At 57.3% G+C, this 22,013-nt stretch overlaps 1 protein-coding gene across 2 annotated transcripts in view; it reads left to right on the forward strand.

The window, feature by feature from the left end:
* Positions 1–22,013, forward strand: part of OSBP2 (oxysterol binding protein 2) — a 73,089-nt gene that overhangs the window by 40,697 nt on the left and 10,379 nt on the right. Inside the window, exons 2-6 of one of the 2 annotated variants that reach the window (XM_031062445.1) lie at positions 1–14; positions 16,258–16,456; positions 18,791–18,908; positions 19,786–19,852; positions 20,180–20,347. The exon at positions 1–14 is cut by the window's left edge and continues 224 nt beyond it. In XM_031062445.1, the coding sequence (XP_030918305.1) occupies positions 6–14; positions 16,258–16,456; positions 18,791–18,908; positions 19,786–19,852; positions 20,180–20,347 (561 nt within the window). In that variant the 5' untranslated portion in view covers positions 1–5. Of the gene's footprint in view, positions 15–158; positions 190–16,257; positions 16,457–18,790; positions 18,909–19,785; positions 19,853–20,179; positions 20,348–22,013 lie in introns of those variants that run through there. The other variant, XM_031062444.1, reaches the window with a different exon arrangement.

Below are 22,013 nucleotides of genomic sequence, written 5' to 3' on the forward strand. Positions count from 1 at the left end.
ATGCTATGATCAACGTGAGTGCTGCTGCTCTGCCCCTCCTCCTCCTCCTCCTCTTCCTCCTCCATCCTCCTGCCCTCCCTCCCTGTTTGCTCCCTGTGCCTTGGCTCATGTTACTGTGGCTGAGGGCATGGGGAGTTGGGAAGATGCAGCTGGGAAGAGGGCACGGGTATGGACCCCGCTGAGACACAGGTATGCTGCATCCTTCCAGCCTGCTCCATGGAACAGGTCATTGCTGTAAAGCTGGGAGATGGGGATGTTGGCAATGCTGAGGGGCTTTCTCCTGCTCCCTGAGTGGAATCCTGCCTGGCACAGCACTTCAGAGCCCACTGCAGCTTGAGACCCACATCCCACATCCCTCACATCCTCTTTGCTTCCATGAAGCTGCTGGAGTTCCACATGGCTGTGGGATTTGACCCCCTCGGGATCTCTGTGGGATTTGACCCCTCAGGGTCTCTGTGGGATTTAACCCTCTCAGTGTCTCTGTGGGATTTAACTCCCTCAGCATCTCTGTGGGATTTAACCCCCTTGGGGTCTCTGTGGGATTTGACTCCCTCGGGGTCTCTGTGGGATTTAACCCCTCAGGGTGTCTGTGGGATTTAACCCCTTGGGATCTCTCTGGGATTTAAACCCTCGAGTCTCTGTGAGATTTGACCCCCTCGGGGTCTCTGTGGGATTTAACCCCTCGGTGTCTCGTGCTGGCTCTGCTCTCCCAGATGGGTTTCAGAGGTCAGGAGGTGCCGGCACCGCCCCTGCTCCTGCCTTGTGCAGCCTCACGGTGCTTTCGGTGCTTTTTGGAGACAGCTCGTGTTTGGAGTGTGGCTCTGCCTCCAGCCCTTCCTGGGGAGTCTGGTTTACCCCAGGGAGCTGTGAGAGAGAGCAAAACTGAATAAAATATTTAAAGAAAATTAAAAGAAAACAATCCCAAAGCTTCACTGAGCTGGAATAATGGATGAAGGCAGAGCTCAGGGAATTGTGAATGGAGCACTGCTGTCACTGTGCTGTCCCAGCCTTGAGCAGAAAGAGGTTGAGTGGTGTTTGATGTGGGCTTTAAAAAATAACAGTAATTCCCAGCAGGAGCTGGAGGGTGCTCAGAGCCCCATGGTCTCAGCATCCTCCCCATTCCCACTGCTAGGATTCTGTAGCCACGGGGGGAAAGAGCTTCCTGAGTCTCTCTTTTGTTTCAGAGCAGTTTGGGGAGGCTTGTGCAGCGCTCCCCCCACGGAGAGTTTGTCCAAGTTTTGGGAATGGGCTTGGCAGCGTGGTGGGAGGTGCCAGCAGACCCTTGGTGCTGCCCAGGTTTGCTGTCGGGAGGCAGAACAGCAATGGGAGGTGGGCAGGGAACTGCCAGAGAGAGGATTCTCCAGCAGCCTTTGGGAAGGGATGAGCAGAGCAGTATGTGCTATGTCCAGCCCAGAGAGGAGGAGGAGGAGGAAGAGGAGGAGGAGGTTGTGGTGTTTGCAACGTGATAAAAGCTTGAGCAAGGCTGTCGGGAGGGTGGGAAATTCCACACAAACCATTGTGCTGGGATAAAACAGCAGGAGCATGGCTCCTCGAAAATCCCAAGCTGGTAAGAGGGGCTTGGGGGATGGCAGGGCACATTCTCACAGCATCCTTTGGTACTTCAGCTTTGCATGGGCATCCTGAGGAGATGCCTGAGGGACAGGCTGTGCCCTGGGAGGGGCAGGGTGGGAGCAGGGGGCAGCTCTGGGAGGAGGTTGTGGCTCTCCCAGAGCCCTCCTGAGCCAGGTGTTTTGGGAGGAGGTGACGGAGCTGTGGGCAGGGGGACACTTTGAGGGGCTGGCTTGGAAAGGCAGGAGAGGGACAAGCAGTGAAAGGGGAACCAGGAGGGAGGGGACCAGCCTGACCCCCCGTCACAGGGACTGGTGGCTTTCCCAGCATGGATCCCTTTCTGTGCCTTGATTTCTCCTTTTGGGTGGCCTGATGCCTTCTGGAGCTGCCAGGAGCCTCTCATGGGGGGATGGGGGAGCTCTGTGCAGTGCAAAAGTCCCAAAATCTTCTGTATAGGACATGAAACATCGCTCTGGGGAGGCACGGGGAGCTTCCTGGTAAAAATACACCGTGCTCGTCCCACCTCCATCCCCGAGCACATCTCCCATGGCAGCCCAGGGTGCTTTTGCCAGGCCAGGAGCTCCCTGCAGGAGAAGTTAAAGTGTCCTTCCCTGCCCCAGGCTTTTCCTGGAGAGATCCCACCTGCAGCACTGGGCTGGTGCCGGCACGTGGATGCTCTGTGTCCAGAGGAGCAGCACCAAACCTCAGATCTGCTCTGGATCTGTGAGCTTTGGTGCTGTGGCTGTGAGCAGAAGGGGTGGGTGCTCTGGGGAAGAAGGGGTGGGTGCTCTGGGGAAGGAATGGGTGCTCCAGGGGAGGGATGGGTGCTCCTGGGGAGAAGGGATGGGTGCTCTGGGGAAGGAATGGGTGCTCCAGGGAGAGAATGAGTGCTCCGGGGAAGGAAGGGGTGCTCCAGGAAAAAGAAAGGTGCTCCAGGGCAGAAGGGCTGGGCAATTTGAGGAAGGGCTGAGTGCTCCTGTGAAAGAATGGGTGCTCCTGGGAAGGGAAAGGTGCTCCTGGGAAGAAGGGATAGGTGCTCTGGAGAAGGGATGGATGGATGCTCAAGGGAAAGAATGAGTGCTCCAGAGAAGGAAGGGGTGCTCCAGGGCAAAAGGGCTGGGCAATCTGGGGAAGGGCTGGATGCTCCTGTGAAAGAATGGGTGCTCCAGGGAAGGAATGGGTGCTCCAGGGAAGGATTGGGTGCTCCAGGGAAGGATTGGGTGCTCCAGGGAGGGGAAGGTTGCTCCTGGGAAGAAGGGATGGATGCTCCAGGGAAGGAATGGGTGCTCCAGGGAAGGGAAAGGTGATCCTGGGAAGAAGGGGTAGGTGCTCTGGCAAAGGGCTGGATGCTCCAGGGAAGGAATGGGTGCTCTGGGGAAGGAATGGGTGCTGCAGGGAGGGGAAAGGTGCTCCTGGGGAGGGAAGGGTGCTCCTGGGAAGAAGGAATTGATGCTCCAGGGAAGGAATGAGTGCTCCAGGGAAGGGAAGGGTGCTCCAGGGGAGGGATGGGTGCTCCAGGGAGGGGAAGGGTGCTCCTGGGAAGAAGGAATTGATGCTCCAGGGAAGGAATGGGTGCTCTGGGGAAGGGATAGGTGCTCTAGGGAAGGAATGGATGCTGCAGGGGGGGGAAAGGTGCTCCTGGGAAGGGAAGAGTGCTCCTAGGAAGAAGGGATTGATGCTCCAGGCAAGGAATGAGTGCTCCAGGGAAGGGAAGGGTGCTCCAGGGGAGGGATGGGTGCTCCAGGGAGGGGAAGGGTGCTCCTGGGAAGAAGGAATTGATGCTCCAGGGAAGGAATGGGTGCTCTGGGGAAGGGATAGGTGCTCTAGGGAAGGAATGGATGCTGCAGGGGGGGGAAAGGTGCTCCTGGGAAGGGAAGAGTGCTCCTAGGAAGAAGGGATTGATGCTCCAGGCAAGGAATGAGTGCTCCAGGGAAGGGAAGGGTGCTCCAGGGGAGGGATGGGTGCTCCAGGGAGGGGAAGGGTGCTCCTGGGAAGAAGGAATTGATGCTCCAGGGAAGGAATGGGTGCTCTGGGGAAGGGATAGGTGCTCTAGGGAAGGAATGGATGCTGCAGGGGGGGGAAAGGTGCTCCTGGGGAGGGAAGAGTGCTCCTAGGAAGAAGGGATTGATGCTCCAAGGAAGGAATGGGTGCTCCAGTGAAGGAATGGGTGCTGCAGGGAGGGGAAGGCTGCTCCTGGGAAGAAGGGATGGATGCTCCAGGGAAGGGATGGGTGCTCCAGGGAGGGGAAGGGTGCTCCTGGGAAGAAGGGATTGATGCTCCAGGCAAGGAATGAGTGCTCCAGGGAAGGGATGGATGCTCCAGGGGAGGAATGGGCGCTCCAGGGAGGGGAAGGGTGCTCCTGGGAAGAAGGGCTGGCAGCTCGGGGCCGGCGCGTGCAGTTCCTGTGCAGCTGCCTCTGATCCGATTATGTAAATGGCCCTGGAGCCGCGGGGAGCGCAGCAAGCACAGGAAATAAATAAATAGAGATGGAAATGCAAGAGCTTTGCTGAGAAGGTGACCTTCCCTCTGTGCTCTGGGTGCTGCCACAGCCAGCACCGGGTGCTCCTCTCCAGAGGCTGGGAGCATCACCTGGGCAGGTGGTGCTGGCAGTGATGGGGAGAGCTTTGGGCAGAGGCACAGTGGGATGTGCTGGGCTGCTGTGGTGCAGGTGAGGATTTCAGACGTGCTGGGTTTCAGATTGGCTGTTGCAGGGCTTTAGCTGAAGCCCAGAGCTCTGTGAGGCTCCTGTTGGCTCTGCTCCCTGTTGGAATCTCACCAGGCAGAGTCCAGGCTCGCTGGGATGCAGGAGCCCAGTGTCAGCAGGGCTGGGCAGCAGACACAGAGAGCCAAGGCACAATCTGCACAATCTGCCATGGGGGAGGAGTGGGAGGTGTGTGAAAATAAGAAGCAACAAATTACCGGGATGAGAGGCCCAGAGGGTGCGGAGCAGTGAGCTGAGTTGTGTAGACTCATCCAGGAGTGGGGAAAGCTGCATCTCATAGGAGGGATGTGCGGATGCACTGAGGAAGCCAGTTTGGGCGTCAGGAAGAGCTCACAGGGCTGTGGGTGGTGATGGAAATAGGTTTTTAATGGGAATGGGGATGCTACGGCGGAGCTTTGTGCTTCCTCAAGGAACAGGAGTGTGGGGAGCAGCAGGGCTTGGGCTTGCCTGTGTCCTTCCTGGGTTAGTTTGTGTTTTCCCTTGATGTTTTGGAGGAGCAGGGGTGCAGGAAGGCTCTGCCAGGCCAGTGCAGCCCAGACAAGGGAAGGTGAGAGGAGTGGGGGTGCAGTGCTGGGTGGGAGATGCTGCTCCATCAGGATTTGGTGAGAATGGACCCCCTGGAGCAGGCAGGCCCAGGAGCAAAGGACTCACCTGCCCTCGAGAGGCACTGCTGGCCACCCCAGCCTGTCCTGCAGGGATGCCAGCACCCTCTTTGAGGCAGGCTCATTTCCCACCCATGAGCTTTTCCATTCCCATGGGAATGAACCTGCCTGGAGCAGCAGCACCTGAAACATCAGCACAGAGCACCCTCCATCCTTCAGGCCTGCCAGGAGGGCTTCCAGGAATGTAAGACATGGAGCTGGAGCCAGAGTGAGGTGAACAACAGCATGTGCTGCCTCTCCTCCAGGAAAGGGCCCCCAGGCTGTCAGTTTAAGTCCCTCCAGGACACCCAGCAGCATCCCAGAGGCTGCATCCTGCAGTCCCAGCAGGATTTCTCCCTGTGGGTCCCTCCAGGGCCGTGCTTTGGCTCAGCAGCACTTCTGGGGTGTCCCTGTGTTGTGTGCCAGTTGCTCAAGGAGCCTCTGGCCTCTCCCTGCAGCCACACTGGGCTCCTGGAGACTCTGAGTGGCATCTTCCTGGTGGTGTTGGTTTATTTGGAGCCCTTTGGGTGCCTGTGGTGGAATGAGCTGCCTGGGCATAAGATGTGCTTCCCCAGAGTTCCTCCTCTGCCTCCAGCTTCCCTGTGGGGCACCGAGCCCCCTCTGCCCCATGGAATCCTGCTGTGATTGATCCCCACACTGCTTCCATATTAACTCACATGGTGCTGAGCCCCTGCTCTGAGCAGCCTTGGTTGCCCAGCACAGCCTCCAGCCCAGGGTGTGACTTCTGGCTTTATGCAGTGGTAGATGATGGATACACCCTGGGAGTGTGTCTGTGTCTGCTTGGAAAGCTGCTCAGAGCTGGGACGAACAGAGTGACCTGGGGTCACCTCCTTGAAGTGACCGTGGGGCCGGGGTGATGCTGTTGGTCCTTACCTTGGGCATGTCCCTGTGCTGGAACTGCTTCCTGCTGTGCATGGACATTTGGTCTGTCCCTTGGGGTCCCCAAGCCCATCGTGGCACAGGCAGGATGATGGACCTGACATCCTCCATCTGGGCAGCAGGGAGTGACCAGCAGCCTGCTGGGCTGCTCCCAGTTCACCCCAGCACAGCCAGTGGGCTGGAGGAGCCCTCCCTGTGCATTCAGGGGTTAATTCCAGCGCTGCAGCGAGAAAACTCCATCTTTAACCCCTGGATTTGCTTCTTCGGGGCAGGGATTCCCTCTGTGACCCCAGGCAGCTGCTCTGCTGCCCAAAACCCCAGCCAGGCCCCACAGGGGGTTTGTCTGTGCCCCTGGCGAGGGGGATGGCGCAGGAGCTGTGCTGGCATGTGGCACCGGCTGTGTTAATTATCCGTGCTGCGCTAACCACGCGCACTAATCAGCGCCTCGCAAACCATGTCACCGACCCAGAAAAGCCCCGGCAGTGGGATTAAATCCCTAACCCAGCCCTAATCCCCCTCGGATGAGAGGGCTGCAGCCAGGGCTCCGGGTGCCCTGCGTGCTCCTGCTGTGGAGGCGCTCACAGGAAATATCTGGTGGGTGCTTTGCTTTTACTGGGGGAGGCTGGGAGGGTGACAGTGGCACCCTGGGGTCTGTCCCTGCCTCACTGGGGCTGGGGGAGTGGAAACAGGGAGGTGGGAAATGGGGAGATGTGGAAACAGGGAGATAGGGAGCTGTGGAAATGGGGAGATGGGGAGCTGTGGAGATGTGGAAATGAGGAGATGGGGAGCTGTGGAGATGTGGAAATGGGGAGATGTGGAGCCTGGCCCCTTCTCTTGGAGCTGCTGTGCCTTTCCCGGAGCATCCTGTGATGCTTTTAAATGTAGAGGTGTGTGGGTATCTGATCAGATCTGTTCAGACAGGCATTGCCTTCCTCCCACTCCCTCCTCATCATCATTCCCTGAGTGCTTCCAGGTGGATTTTATCAGGTCTGTGGGTACTCAGCCCTCGTGTGTGGCTGTGGGGCCTCTGTGCTGCCCAGGGCTTTCAGTGGGTGCTCCTGCTCACCCCGCTGCGAGGGTTTTCACCTTTCTTCCCCCTCTTCTCTCTCTTCCTCCTCCTCATTCTGTCCATCTCACCCCCAGGAGGTTTCAGTCCATCCTGGGGCTCCCCTCAGAACCTCATGCAAGAAGAGGGAGGGTGAATCTGTCCCCAGCACCTGAGGGTGCCTCATGCAGCTCTTCCCTCCTGGATGTTTTTGGCTGAGAGGGATGACTTCTCCACTGAGGACAGCTGGGAGTGTTTGTGCCGTGCTGCTGGGTCAGCAGGGCTGTGTTGGTGGGCCCAGCACAGCCCTGCACCGTCAGCAGTGCCTGGGCTTGAGCAGCAGCTCTGCTGAGCCGGGAGCCAGCCCAGCCAGGCTCACCTCTGCCATTAACTGTGCCCAGGGATCCTCCTGGGATCCCCATCCCTGCTGGAGGCTGGGGCAGGATGGGGCCCTGGGGAGGGCAAATATCAAAGCATTGCTGAGTGAATCCCTTTGGGGTCACAAGGGTTGTGTTTGCCTCTTACCTGGGCTGCTGTCTCGAGATGCTTCACTCCAGCTCCTTCCTCCAGCGAAGGAAAAGGCACTGGAATGGCCCCTCTGCTCTCCTGTGGATTTACCCAGGAAGAAGTTACAGCACTGGGAGATGAGGGGGTTGTGGGGGGCTGCTGCTGCTCCTGTAGCCCCTCTCACACCCTGGGGAGGTTTGCACGAGGCTGAATGGGAGGGACAATCCGAGGCAGCTTCCTGCAGATCCCAGGGTCGGAGCCGCCCGCGGGCAGTGCCAGCTGCTCCTGCTGCCGAGCGCTTGGACAGATGCTCCTCCAGCCTGGGATCTGCTCCATCAGGGGACGAGCAAAGCAGCCAGCCAGAGCCTCAGGAAATCTGTCACCCTGGGAGCCATCGGCAGGACAGAGCTCTCTGGGCACACAGCACGGGATCAGGGCTGACGGGGCCTGGAAGGGGGGATTGGCTGCTCTCCTTGTGGTGGAGGGTCCCCCAGTGCTGAGGGGGTCTGGGGGCTTGGGCAAGGGAAGGAGAACAAGGAATGTGCAGCAGCCACCTGGAGGTACCTCCCTGCAGGGACAGAGCCGGTGCTGGGAGCTTCCCAGGGAGGGCATTTTTGGCACAAGTGAGAGCACCAGGACAAGCCTGAGGCTTTTCGTGGCTGGAGGAGAGCAGGGAAGCTCTGCAGGGATGTGGTTGTGGGGTGGCCACCATGCAGCAGGAGGTCCCAGCACAGTCTCAGCTCCCAGAGTATTTTCTGCGCTGGTCCCAGCGTGCCCTTGGCACCCTCTGGCACGGCCAGTGGAGGCTGCTGGGTGCTGCTCAGTGAGCTTTGGGGTGGAAGGGTCGGTACTCGGTGTATCCAGCGAATTCCTCAGTTGTTTTCCCACCAGAAACCAGACTCAGATCCTTCCTGTGGCACAGCTCCAGGCTGGCACTGCCTTGGTCTGTAGCCCGTGGGCAGCATTGGCTCGTTCCCCTTGCCAGAGCCACACTGACCACGCGCTCCTCTCCTGCTGATTCGGGATCGGTCCCTGATTCCTCCTGCACGGAGCTCCGTGGGATTGGGATTAGAGCCTCTTAGCACAGCCAGACGGTGGATTTGACACTGTTTCCCTCTGATCCCCTCTTTACTGCATGGGGTGGATTCCACAGTGGTGCTGCAGGCGGGCCCTGGGTGCTGGGCCAGCCCTGGTGCTTTGGGATGAGCTTTGGGATGAGCTTTGGGATGAGCTTGGCTCTGGGGAACCCCTGGGTACGGTGCATCTGATTGGAACACTGGTGTGTCCTTGGCCTTTAAACAGGTGGCCTAAAATAACATGGTAAGATGGGAAAATTCCCAGATTCACAACCAGGAGACAAGATCTGACCCCACCACAGTGGGGCTGTCTCCATCTTGGACATACCTCTCCCAGACTTCTCTATCTTGGACATCTCCATCATGGACATCTCTGGCTCCCAGGGAATCCATGAACCCCAGAGAGAAGCAGGCACTGCTGGGGCACAGGGTGCCACAGGGACCATCAAGGATTTTGGGAGCACCTTGTTCAAGCACTGGGGGTCTGGCTGAGCTGCTGACAGTGGCATCAAGGGGTGGGCTGGAGCCTCCTCCAGTGTCTTCCCACTTCCCATTGGTTCTCCAAGGATCTTTCCCATCTCTGTGCTTTTTTGTAGCATCTGGATGCAGAGGGATAATTTTCCATGTTGAACTCCCAGGGTTTTATGCAATGTCACCTTGGTTTCTCAGGGTGTCACAACATGCTGAGGTTCAGCCCAGCTCTCCCCACCAGCCCTGCCCCAGGCAGGAGCAGTTCCTGGTGTTTCCACATCCTGCTTCAGACAGCTGGACGCTGGCTGAGGGTCACTGCAAGGATTTGGGAGGATTTGCTGTTATTTCAGCAGGCTGGCTTGCTGTGGTGCTGAGCAGCACCTGCCCCTGGGCCCCAGCAGGGCTGTGGGTGCCGTGGCTGTCATCAAGCAGATGCCCACACTCCAGACCATGTCTCACATCTGACTCTGTGGGATGATTTGGGATTCAGGTTGGCTCTGTCCTTTTATTTCCCCTTTGCTTGCTGCTCAGAGTGTTTTTTGGGGAAGGAAGGACAAATTGACCCTCTCTGGGTGCAGTGGCAGATTGTGACTCTGTATCTCACCACTCTGAGCCCAGATGGCTTCAGCCCCATCCCTGGAAGTGTTCAAGGTTGGACAGTGTGACCGTGTTCACAGGGGTCTGAGGATGAGGGAAGAGATGAGCATCTGACTCCATTTTTCAGAAGGCTTGATTTATTATTTTATGATATGTATTATATTAAAACTATACTAAAATAATAGAAGAAAGGATTTATCAGAAGGCTAGCTAAGAACAGAATGGGAAAGAATGATAACAAAGGTTTGTGGCTCGGATAAAGAGCCCAAGCCAGCAGACTGTGATTGGCTATTAATTAGAAACAACTAACATGGGTTAATCAAAGATCTACTTGTTGTATTTTACAGCAGCAGATAACCATTGTTTACATTTTGTTCCTGAGGCCTCTCAGGAGAAAAAATCTTAAGGAAAGGATTTTTCATAAAAGATGTCTGTGACAGGACAGGGCTCGGAGCAGCCTAGTGGGAGGTCCCCCTGCCCTTGGAGGGGGACGAGATGAGCTCCAAGGTCCCTTCCCAGCCAACCCGTGATGCTGTGATTCTCTGCTCTGTGCTGTGTGCAGAGCCAAACAAAGGCCCTTCCCTGGGGGCTGTTGTGCAGCAGCCAGCTGTGTCCCAGGGTTTTGATGACTCCAGGAAGGAAGGGAGCACTTATCTGCCAGGCACTCGAACGCAGAGCTCTGGCCCTGCTGAGTGGAGTGACGGCTCCTGCTCTGTGATTCACCCAAGAACAAGAGATGATTGAACCCATCTGGCACTTGCCTCCTCTCCTGTCACTCCTGGGCCATGAAGTGCTCCTTGTCCCATCCTTGAGGAGCAGGAGGTGTTGGTCCCACAGCAGCAGGCACTTCCCTGCTAGATTTTTCCTGCCCAAAGGTTGGATTTGTGTGGCTGATGCTCTGGGATGCTGGGCCAGGTGGGATTGCAGGTGTGAGCCCATTCCCTCACCATCCAGCAGCGTTGTGCTGGAAACTGGGAATGCTCAGCTGTGCTGGGGCTGCCCCTGGGGTTGGCCCCCTGTGGTGACCCCAGAAATAGTTCCTGGCAGGGTGGGCAGGCCCTGGCACGGGGTGCCCAGAGCAGCTGGGGCTGCCCCTGGATCCCTGGCAGTGCCCAAGGCCAGGCTGGACATTGGGGCTGGGAGCACCTGGGACAGTGGGAGGTGTCCCTGCCATGGCAGGGGGGTGAGACAAAATGAGCTTTAAGGTCCCTTCCAGCCAAGCCATTCCATGATTCTATGAAGTCTGGCAGGCCTTGCTATGATCATTTACCCTTTCAAGCTAATTAACCTCATCTCTTTGTTCCTTCCATCCGATTTTGACTGTTTGCTCCACTGAGGAAGCAGAGATCCCCGAGGGTGTGTGACACCACCACCTTGGCAGGACATGGGTGACCTCGGGTGATTGTTTTTCACTGCATGAATAATCCTGGGGCTGTTAATGACGTTCCCATTAGCCAGCAACAAGCTGTGAAATGGGGATATTTGCCGTGACAAATGTGTGAAAGGTGCTAAATGTGCCCTTGGCAGCTGCTGGGCACAGGGAGGGACCGCAGAGCTGATGGCACCGGCAGGATCTCGATGGCACTTTGCCTCTTCCTCCAGGAATTTGCAGGAGCCTCGGTGGTATTTTTCCATTTCTTTTGCCTGTGCCTCCCTGTCTTGGCTGGGATTTACAGTTCCATCGGCCAGTGCTGGATTGGGACCTGCCACAACTTTTTCCAGCCATGGAGAGGAGGAGAAACCACCTCTGTCCCTCCTGCCCCATGGTTGCAGGTAACACTGGGGTTCCCTGAGATCAGGGACTGCACAGGGATGGAGCTTGCTTTTATCTCTGGTCACTGGTGACCTGTCAGCCTGGCTGCTGCTCTCCAGCCCCACCTGTGCTGTGATGATGCTGAGGCAGAACAGCCTTCGGAACTTCTAGGGTTTGAAATCCAGGTCATGTTCTGTCACCTCCTGTACCTGCTGCCCCTCTGCGAGTGGGAGGCAGCAGTTTGGATGCTGTGAAGGATAAACCCAGTCTCCTGATGGGGTGAGAAGCATGTGGGGATGGACACAGCATCCTGTGGCCTTTGTTCTTCTCTGCTCTTACAGAGCAGCTCGAGGACAGTGAGTGCCTCTGTCAGGGAGATCTGTACACGGTATCAGCTCTCCCCATGTGCGGTAAGGAAATTCACTGGGTGGGGAGGGCATTCCTACCTGGAACAACAGCACAGGGCTCCTCAATCTGGGCTCCAAGCCTAACATCTTTATTTAGATATACTGAGAGTTAAGTTGCTTAAAAAGAGAACGTGGATCCTGGGAGAGCTTTGACAAGGGTAGGGCCTCCCAAGGCTGTACCTTCATGGCCTTGACTCCTCAGCCCCACAGCTCACTGGGGAATCACTTTTCCTGCACTTCCATCCTTCAGCCTGGGCTCTGTGCCCTCCTTTGGGTGGTTCCTCAAGGAGCCCTTCCTGCTGTCCTGTGTCCCTGTGCCAGCCTCTGTGGGTTTGTGGCTGAGTCTTGCTTACAGCCCTGAGCAAGTTCAGCTGCAACTAAATTTAGCCACCTCTCCATGAGAATTTCATAAGCTGGATTGAGAGGTGTTGCTCCTGCTCAGTGGCTGGGATTGTTTGTACCTTGGGAACACCAAGGCAGGGGATTAATGCTGGGAATGAGTGATGAGCTGGGATATTCGTGTCTGAGCTCCTCATCCCAGTGCCCTGCAGCCCTTGTTCCATACAGGGATGAGTTTTGGCTCAGGACTGAGCTCAATTGACAGCGACTGAAAAAAAGATCCCCCGATCCCTGTTTGGTGGTGCTCCCACCTTCAGTGAGCATCCCTGTGGAACTTGGCACTGTCTGGCTGTAGGGGCTGTAAACCCAAGTGAATCACTTTAATTTGCTTGGCTGCTGGTAGCAGCAGTGGGGGCTGAGTTTGGCAGATCCCTTTGCAGGATATTCTCCCCTCTCCAGCCCTGGCGTCAGTTCTGTCCCAGGAAGCAAACATGGTCCTTGCTTGGGTTGGTCTGGATTGTTTCATCCAGGTTTGGATCAAGCCATTGTCTGAATGACAGAGGAGGAGGCTGCAGAGAGGGGCCCCTACAGCCTTTCAAACCAGGGAATAATCCCTGTATGTATCCCAGCTCCTGAATCCATGTTGTCACCATTGTGGGATGCAGCACGGACCGTGCATTGTCCTGACCTGCTCCATGGAACTGCACAGCCTCTGGTGGGATCTGTGGCCTCATGAGGGCCATCGTGCTCCTTCCCAAAACCTCCCCACACTCTGCAGTGCTGACAGCCATTCTCCATCACTTGGATTTTTTTATATGGCTGTAAATGAAGCCCAGTGGTGCAGGTTTCCCTTTGGCATGCAGCATGGAGTCCTCCTTGAAGCTCTGGGATGGGAGATTCCGAGGTGTAACCTGCTCTTTTTCACTAGGATGTGATTCCCATCAGCTGCTGGAGCAAGTTCTCCTCCCAGCTCCCAGCCCTGCCTCCCCGTGGCTCCTCCATCATTACCTCCTTTCCCCCTAATTCCCTGTTCCAGCCCGTGGTTAATTGCAGTAGGATAATTACAGGTGATCTCGTTTTAAAGTGCTCAGCCCCTGAGCCTGGCGCAGGCGGCAGTTCCCACCCTCGGTGCCAAACTGGGCATTTCTGTGCCTGCTGCCTGTGGAGCTGGACCTTTGGAGCAGATAATGAGCTTTGCTGGGGTGGGAAGGTCATGGCCATATCCCATTACTTGCCCCGGTTTCATCCTCTTAGCCCAGTGCATCCGTGGGACACACAGAGCTGGTGGCTGGCCCGGGATGGTGTCACTGGGAGGGGCCAGGGCAGGGTCCCCGTGGGCCATGGGCGGCTCCCAGGAGGATTTTGGGATGCAGAGGAGCTGAGTTGTTTCCAGAGGAGGAGATGAAAACATGGCCCAGAGAATGTGGGGTCTGGTCTGGCCTCTGAGAGCATCAACCATTCCCCAGGTGCCAAGGCCACCACTGACCCCTGTCCCCAAGTGTCACATCCACACAGCTGTTAAATCCCTGCAGGAATGGGGGTCCAGCACTGCCCTGGGCAGCTGTGCCAGGGCCTGACCACCCTTTCAGTGAAGAAATTCCCAAAATCCGCCCTGTCCCTGCCCTGGCCCAGCCTGAGGCTGTTCCCTCTGCTCCTGTCCCTGTTCCCTGGAGCACAGCCCGACCCCCCCGGCTGTCCCCTCCTGGCAGGAGCTGTGCAGAGCCACAAGAGCTGCCCTGAGCCTCCTTTGCTCCAGGCTGAGCCCCTTCCCAGCTCCCTCAGCCTCTCCTGGGGCTCCAGCCCCTTCCCAGCTCTGTTCCCTGCCCTGGACACGCTCCAGCCCCTCCAGGTCTCTCCTGGCAGGAGGGTCCCAGAGCTGACCCAGAGTTTTGAACACATGTGAGATGCAAGCACAGCCAGGAATGTGGGGGGGACAAGACCCTGAGCCCTCCCTGCCTTCAGTGGGAAAAGCATCAAAGGGGTGGAGGAAGGGACACATGTAGGGTCTGGTTCTGTCATGTTCCAGGTGTATGTCAAGCAAAACCTTAAAGGAAAAACTTCTCTCCCTGGATAAGTCTCAAATCCTGCTGCTATCCAAGGGAAAGGTTTGAGAAGAACTGATGAATTGGAGCTTTTCTTGGGCAAATCCTGGTAAAATCAGAGCACGTCATTGAAACTGAAGCCCTGAATCTTCCTGACCAGGAGTTACCTCAATCCTCAGGTGCCACCTGCAGCCCAAATGCTGAGTAACCAAGCCAAGAGCTGGATGAATCATCTGGGGAATCCAAATAGCTGGAAACAGAAAATAGCCAAGTCCTGGGAATGTTGTAGTCTGTCAGACATCCAAAACTCTCTGGATGTCTTTGAATAGGTTTGAGTTTTTCAGCTAGCATTTATCCATTGGACTCCCTTGGTATGACAAGGAGTTGCACAAGCTCAGTTAATTTCCCTTCACGCTGCCAGCTCCTGGAGAATTTCCATTAAAAATCCTGTTTCCCTACTTTGAGACACAAGAGGAAGTTCAGTGTGTTGCATCTGGCAGGGATTTGGGGCGGGAGGAGCAGCCCTGCCTCCGTGCTCAGCTGCACGTGGCGCTGATGGCAGAGGAAGCAGCGAGGCCTCAGGAACTCAGGGTTTCATCCAAAATAGGAAATAACCTAAAAATAGAGCTGTGAGGGCCTGGCTGTCCTGTGAGGCCATTGTCTGGGATGTGGCAGTGTGGGACAGCCAGCAGTGTCCCCATGTCCCAGCCCTGGGCGGATGTCCTGCTCCCCGGTCCTGCTGGGAGTGCAGCTGGGCTGGGCAATGCCAGTCCTGGGGGGCTTTGGGAGGGGCCATGGTGCCAAGGGGTTCTGCCAGCCTGGGTTGTGGTGTCCCAGCTGTCCCCTGCCTGGTGGCACAGGATGGATGCTGGGTGTACTGCAAGGCTTCCCTTGGAGCACTCGCTGAGCCCTCCTGCCCTGTGCCCTGTGTGTCTGCGGGGTCCCCATGGCTGGGGGGTACCCCGGGCTCGTTGGGGAGGGGAATGGGGGTTCTGGCCATGGTGGATGTGTTGCAGGGACCAGGCCCTGGGCTGTGTCCTGGGCTGTGCAGCTCTGGGGAGGAGCTGGGTATCCTTCCTCTCTGCCTCCCTGGAGCACAGGGATTGCTGGCTCCTGACTTGAGTAGCCCAGAGCAGCTGTGGCTGCCCTTGGATCCCTGGAAGTGTCCAAGGCCAGGTTGGACAGGGCTTGGAGCAATCTGGGGTAGTGGAAGGTGTCCCTGTCCATGGAACTGGATGATCTTTAGATCTCTTCCAGCCCAAACCATTCCATGATTCTGGATCCCATTCCATTCCTCTCCTGTCTGTCCCTGGGCTGTCTACCCCAGGGACCACTGTCCCATCCAGCTTCTCCTTATTTGCTGAATTTGGTCGTGAAAGTGCCACTCAAGACCTTTGGGCTTGTTGAGGGCTGTGAGAGCTCCTGAAGAGCACAGCAGGCTCAGGGCTTGGGACAGGGACAGGGACAGGGACAGGCTGTGGGCAGGCTCTGGCAGGCCAGGCTGCCATGGCCAGCTGTCCTCCTTGGGGTTGGCTCAGCTCTGGATGGCCGGAGCTGAGCTGTGGATGAGGGGATTGAGCACAGCTCTGGGAGTTGGTAAAACCCTGTTCCTGGGAGAGGAGCAGGAGGGGGTGTCAGGGAGCCAGCCTGGAGTCCCCGTGTGCTGGGACACCCGTGGCTGAGCTGTCCCTGTGTGCTGGGACACCTCTGGCTGAGCTGTCCCCTGTCACAGACCTTTTGTGAAAAATCCTTTCCTTAGGATTTTTCCTCCTGAGAAGGTGAGAGGCCTCAAGAACAAAATGTAAACAATGATTATCTGCTGCTGTGGAATGCAACAGGTGGATCTTTGATTGGCCCATGTTAGTTGTTTCTAATTAATAACCAATCACAGCCCAGCTGACTCGGACAGAGTCTGAGCCACAAACCTTTGTTATCATTCTTTCTATTCTATTCTTAGCTAGCCTTCTGATGAAATCCTTTCTCCTATTCTTTTAGTAGAGTTTTAATATAATATATATCATAAAATAATAAATCAAGCCTTCTAAAACATAAAGTCAGATCCTCGTCTCTTCCCTTATCCTAAGACCCCTGTGAACACCACCACTGTCCCTGTGTGCTGTGACACTCCTGGCTGAGCTGTGCCTGTGTGTGCTGTGACACTCCTGCTGAGCTCTCCCTCCCTGTGCAGGCCTGCCGTGATTTCCTGGATTTAGCCGAGAGCCACAGCCGGAAATGGCAGCGGCTGCTGCAGCATGAGCGGGAGCAGCGGATCCGCCTGGAGGAGACCATCGAGCAGTTAGCCAAGCAGCACAACAGCTTGGAGCGAGCCTGCCGCGGGGCACCCGGCCTGGCCACGGGCACTGCCAGCGGCGCCAGCACCGCCAAGGGTGAGCAACAGCCTGCGGCTGGGAAGGGACAGGGATGTTAGGGATCACTGGGAAGGGACAGGGATGTTAGGGATCACTGGGAGGGGACAGGGATGTTAGGGATCACTGGGAGGGGACAGGGATGTTAGGGATCACTGGGATGGGACAGGGATGTTAGGGATCACTGGGATGGGGACAGGGATGTTAGGGGATCCTGAGATGGGACAGGGATGTTAGGGGATCCTGGGATGGGACAGGGATGTTAGGGGATCCTGAGATGGGACAGGGATGTTGTGAGATTCTTGAGATGGGACAGGGATGTTGGGGGATCCTGAAATGGGACAGGGATGTTAGGGGATCCTGGGATGGGACAGGGCTGTTCAGGGGTCCCCAGGATGGGACAGGGCTCTTAGAGGATCCTGGGATGGGACAGGGCTGTTGCGAGGTTCCTGAGATGGGACAGGGCTGCTCAGGGATCCTAGGATGGCACAGGGCTGTAGGGGATCCTGGCATGCAACACGGCTGCTCAGGGATCCCTGAGATGGTACAGGGCTGTTAGGGATCACTGGGATGAGACAGGGCTGTTCAGGGATCCCCAGGATGGGACAGGGCTACTTGGGGACCAGGATGGGACAGGGCTGTTAGGGGATCCTGGGATGGGACAGGGCTGCTCAGGGACCTCTGGAATGAGATGGAGTTGCTCAGGGACTCTCAGGATGAACTAGGGTGTTCCACTCAGGGACCCAGAGGATGAGACAGAACTGCTTGGGGACCGCTGGGATGGCACAGGGCTGTTCAGGGATCCCTGGGATGGTTCAGGGCTGTTCAGGGACTCCTGGGATGGGACAGGGCTGTTCAGACACCTCTGGGATGGGACAGGGCTGTTCAGGGACCCCTGGGATGGCTCAGGGCTGTTCAGACACCTCTGGGATGGTTCAGGGCTGTTCAGGGACTCCTGGGATGGGACAGTGCTGGAGGTGGGGGGGATGTTGGTGCCAGGGCATTCTGCCTGGCTGCTCCCAGCGAGCTGCCAGCAATGGGAAGGGTGCCCAAGGCAATGCCCTGTATCCCCACGGTATTTTTCTAAATGGTTCCCATTATGCCATAATTATTCCTAATTGTCCTTGCTCAGGGACTTGGATGTCCCCAAGATTGAGGTGCAGAGAGGGCTGTGTCCCCAGCTCACTCATGCTATTCCAGGCTGCTTTGGGAGCTTTAACCCTTAGTGGTGGGCACATCTCTGGGTGCTGGAGGGCAGCCATGGCACTGGGAAAAGGCTCAGGGTCCCCTGGCACTGCCGAGTTGGCTGCGTGGGGTGGCAGTGGAACAGCCAGGGCTCGTTTGCAATAAGATCCAACAGCTTTGCAGATTCCTGCCAAATGTCCTTCCCCCAGGGCAGCGTTAGTTAGAGCCACAAACACTGCTCATAGTGCTGGGTCTGACTTTTAAAGGAAATACAGACCCGAGGGAGAGAGCAGTGGCTGCTGGAGGTGGGGGGGATGTTGGTGCCAGGCACTGCCCTCATTCCCCTGCGGCCTCAGGGGCGGTTTAGTTTGGATATTGGGGAATATTCCTTCATGGAAAGGGTTGTTTAGCCATGTCCCTATCCCTGGGGGGATTTAACAGCTCTGTGGGTGTGACACAGGGGGACACGGGTCGGGAATGGCTCGATGTCCTCAGAGGGCCCAGCAGCCGGAACAATTCTGAGGGGCAGCTGGGGGAAATGGCTGCAGGGACAAACACAAACAAATCCCCCTGGGATGGTGACCCTGCTCCTCTGGAGAGCGGGAGTGAGGCAGGGAACGGGATTATTCAGGATGGGGCAGGAGCAGGGAAGCTGCACTGCGACTCAGGTGCCGCAACCATGGATCCATCCCGGCACAGTAGAGCGGTGTTTGGGAATGGTGTTTGGGAATGGTGTTTGTTTGGGAATGGTGTTTGGGAATGGTGTTTGTTTGGGAATGGTGTTTGTTTGGGAATGGTGTTTGGGAATGCGGGGCTGGGAACCCTCTCCAGCATCACCTCAAACACGGGATTTGTTTTTCCTGCTTCAATCCAAACCGGATTTCCCGGCGGACGGGGCGGTGCTGGAGCGGAGCCGCACCAGACAGGGTTGGGCACGGCCGTGTCACCCTCAGGCTGCCTGGGGACATTTTGGGGGCTGCTCCTGAGCACAGCCTTGTGTGTCTGGGTTGGGGAGCAGGGCACATCCCGGCCTCGAGGAGCTGGAAATCGGTACAGCATCCTCGGGGTGTGAGGCAGGATGCAGGGGGGGTCAGGCTGTGAGGGGACACAGCAGGGGCTCTGGGGACAGATCCTGCGGTGGGCTCTGTGTCAAAGCCTCTGTGCCAGCAGGGAGTGTGCAGTCTGCCAAAGGAGAGGCCAGTGATGAAGATGAGGAGACGGAGTACTTCGATGCCATGGAGGACGCACCAGCTTTTATCACAGTAACTGCAGACCCCAAGCACCACAGGTACCGCCCCTGCCTGCCTGGCAATGCGGGAAGGGCTGGGAAGGGCCGGTGTTCCTGCAGCAGCCCCTCCCACGGGGTCACTGTGGGCATGTTGTCCAGAACTTCCCCTGCCTCTGTCCAGAGGTCCATCCTGTGTCCGGCTGCTCCTGCATTCCTGGAGCAAGGCTGAGGATGGCCCCCAGTTGTAGTGAAGCAGGTGAGGAAGGGCAGTGTCAGGCAGTGCTGTGGGAGAGCTCAGTCCTCTGCCCCTCAGCTGATGGGAGCAGGGACTTGGAGGGAAATCCCTCAGAATGTTGGGCTGAGGCAGGGAGCACCTTGCCTTGACAGAACCATGGAATCATGGGATGGGTAGGGCTGGAAGGGCCTTAAAGCTCCTCTCATTCCACCCCCTGTCATGGGCATGGGTGCTTTCCACTAGCCCAGGTTGCTCCAAGCCCCTCCAGTCTGGCCTTGGGCACTGCCAGGGATGGGGCAGTCACAGCTTCTGTGGGCACCCTGTGCCAGGGCCTGCCCACCCTCACAGGGAAGAATTTGTTCCCAGTATCCCATCAAATCCTGCCCTCTGTGTGCTGTCACCTGCTCTTACTCCTCCATGGACACCTGGGCTGGAGGAACCTGTGGTCTCACCCATGGTCACATCACTGGGCTTGGTGACAAAAGCAGAATGTGCTCTGTGCCCCCAGGGCTGTGGCTGAGAATCCCTTTCTGAGCATCCTGTCCTTAGAAACCCCTCCTAAGAACTGTGCACAGCCTCTGTCACTCCCAGTTCCTTCCTGGCAGTGCCCTGGGGGGTGCAGGAGATGCTCTGGGGGTGCTGCACCAGCCCTGGGTGTTCCCTGCCCTGCCCTGTGCTCCCCACTGCTGTTCCTCCCTGCAGGTGTTCGGGCAGCAACCTGAGCGGGGCCAGCGAGGGCCACCCCGAGGACTGGAACCTGGAGGACAGTGTGAGTGGGCTGGGCAGGCTGGGAGGGGTGGTGCTGCTGGGGTGGCACCAGGGCAGAGGGGATGGCTGTGAAGGGACCCTGCATCTGGGTCCTGTTGCTCTGTGGTGGTTCCTCTGTGAGTCACAGATGTCAGCAGCATCAGCATCCTCAGCATTCTCCTGAGGGAAGCAGGAAGGTGTTGGGGGACAGTTGTACCCACATTTCCCTGGAGAACAGGCATCCAGCAATGCTCCTCAGGTGTCTCCTGGGCTGTGGTTGCTGTTCCTGGGAGCTGCTGGCTCTGGTTGGGTCCAGCTTAAACCTGAGTTCCTTCTGTTGCTTCCACAGGTGTTTGAGAGCTCAAATCAAAGCAGCTACAATGAGTCCACAGGCAAAGATCTCCTGCCAAGGAAGAGGAGAAGGACTCGAATTCCTGACAAACCCAACTACAGCCTTAACCTCTGGAGCATCATGAAGAACTGCATTGGCAAGGAGCTCTCCAAGATCCCCATGCCCGTGAGTCTGAGTGTCCCTGGCACCAGGGCTGGCACAGGGGGTGGATTTGGGCAGGTCCTGGCTGTGCAGAGCTTTGGGTTACAGCCCTGGATGGTCCTGCTGGTGCTGTGGTGGCACAGCAGCCCCAGGCAGGGACAGGAGATTGTCACCAGGGACTGGATTTTGTGCTGGCAGCTGCTGCATGCTTATCATGAAATTGTGGAATGGTTTGGGTGGGAAGGGAACTTAAAGCTCATCCAGTGCCCCCCCTGCCATGGCAGGGACACCTCCCACTGTCCCAGGTGCTCCCAGCCCCAGTGTCCAGCCTGGCCTTGGGCACTGCCAGGGATCCAGGGGCAGCCCCAGCTGCTCTGGGCACCCTGTGCCAGGGCCTGCCCACCCTGCCAGGGAACAATTCCTAATTCCCAATATCCCATCCAGCCCTGCCCTCTGGCAGTGGAAGCCATTCCCTGTGTCCTGTCCCTCCATCCCTTGTCCCCAGTCCCTCTGCAGCTCTCCTGGAGCCCCTTTAGGCCCTGCCAGGGGCTCTGAGCTCTCCCTGGAGCCTTCTCCTCTCCAGGTGAGCACCCCCAGCTCTCCCAGCCTGGCTCCAGCCCTGGAGCATCTCTGGTGCCTCCTCTGGACAGGCTCCAGCACATCCCTGCTCCTGGGCAGGCTGGGGCAGAGGGGACATTGCCTGAGGGTCCTGTGCATATCCAGCTGCTGCAGAGGCATTCGGGGAGCAGGACCCTGTGAATCCCTGAGAATTCATGAGGAAGGGACCCTGCTGCTGGTGATGTTTTCCCCCCTGTGATCCAGGACAGGACACTCAGGGCTCAGCCCCACTTGCACTAACAACAGCAGGGCTGGGTTCCACCCCAGGGGCTCAGAGAGCCTCTTCTTCCTTACAGAGAGCAGCTTTTTGGTGAAGGAGGTGCTGGGGGCAGGTTTTGGGTGCTGCTGGTTCAGCCCTTGGGGACAAAGGCTCCCTGTGATGGCCAGAAAGGGTTTGCTGGGGGTCTGTGTGGAACAGCCCCCACATGGGCTGCACAGAGCCACATTCATCCATCCTCTGTGGGGTAAAGAGCAGGGAGCACATTCCAGGGGCTGGGATGCTGGATTGGTTGTGCTCTGTCTCTTCAAACAGAGCCTGAGTGAGAGCTCAGAGCTCTGCCTGAGAGTGATGAGCTGTGTCTTCCTCGTGCTATTTCCAGCTGGGATGGACAGCCCAGCACCATCCAGTTCTGCAGCAGCAGCAGATCAGGGTGTGATGGGCACAGGAATAAGCTCAGGGTGTGAAATCCCAGCAGCTGCTGGTGCCTGGAGAGAGAAGTTTATACTTCTCCTATCAATCAGATCATCCTGGGAGCTGCTCGAGCCCAAACCTGAGGGCAGTGTGGAAGAGAGGAGGTTTAGATTAAATATAAGAAAAAATTGTTCCCCATGAGGGTCTGAGGCCCTGCCACAGGGTGTCCAGAGCAGCTGGGGCTGCCCCTGGATCCCTGGCAGTGCCCAAGGCCAGGCTGGACATTGGGGCTGGGAGCACCTGGGACAGTGGGAGGTGTCCCTGCCATGGCAGGGGTGGCACTGGGTGGGCTTTAAGGTCCCTTCCAGCCCAAACCATTCTGAGATTCTGTGAAATCTTGAAGGAACACACAGTCCCTGTGAAATGAGAAGGAAGGTGCTG

The sequence above is a fragment of the Geospiza fortis genome, unplaced genomic scaffold, assembly GCF_000277835.1.
Source record: "Geospiza fortis unplaced genomic scaffold, GeoFor_1.0 scaffold224, whole genome shotgun sequence".
Taxonomy (NCBI): Eukaryota; Metazoa; Chordata; class Aves; order Passeriformes; family Thraupidae; genus Geospiza; species Geospiza fortis.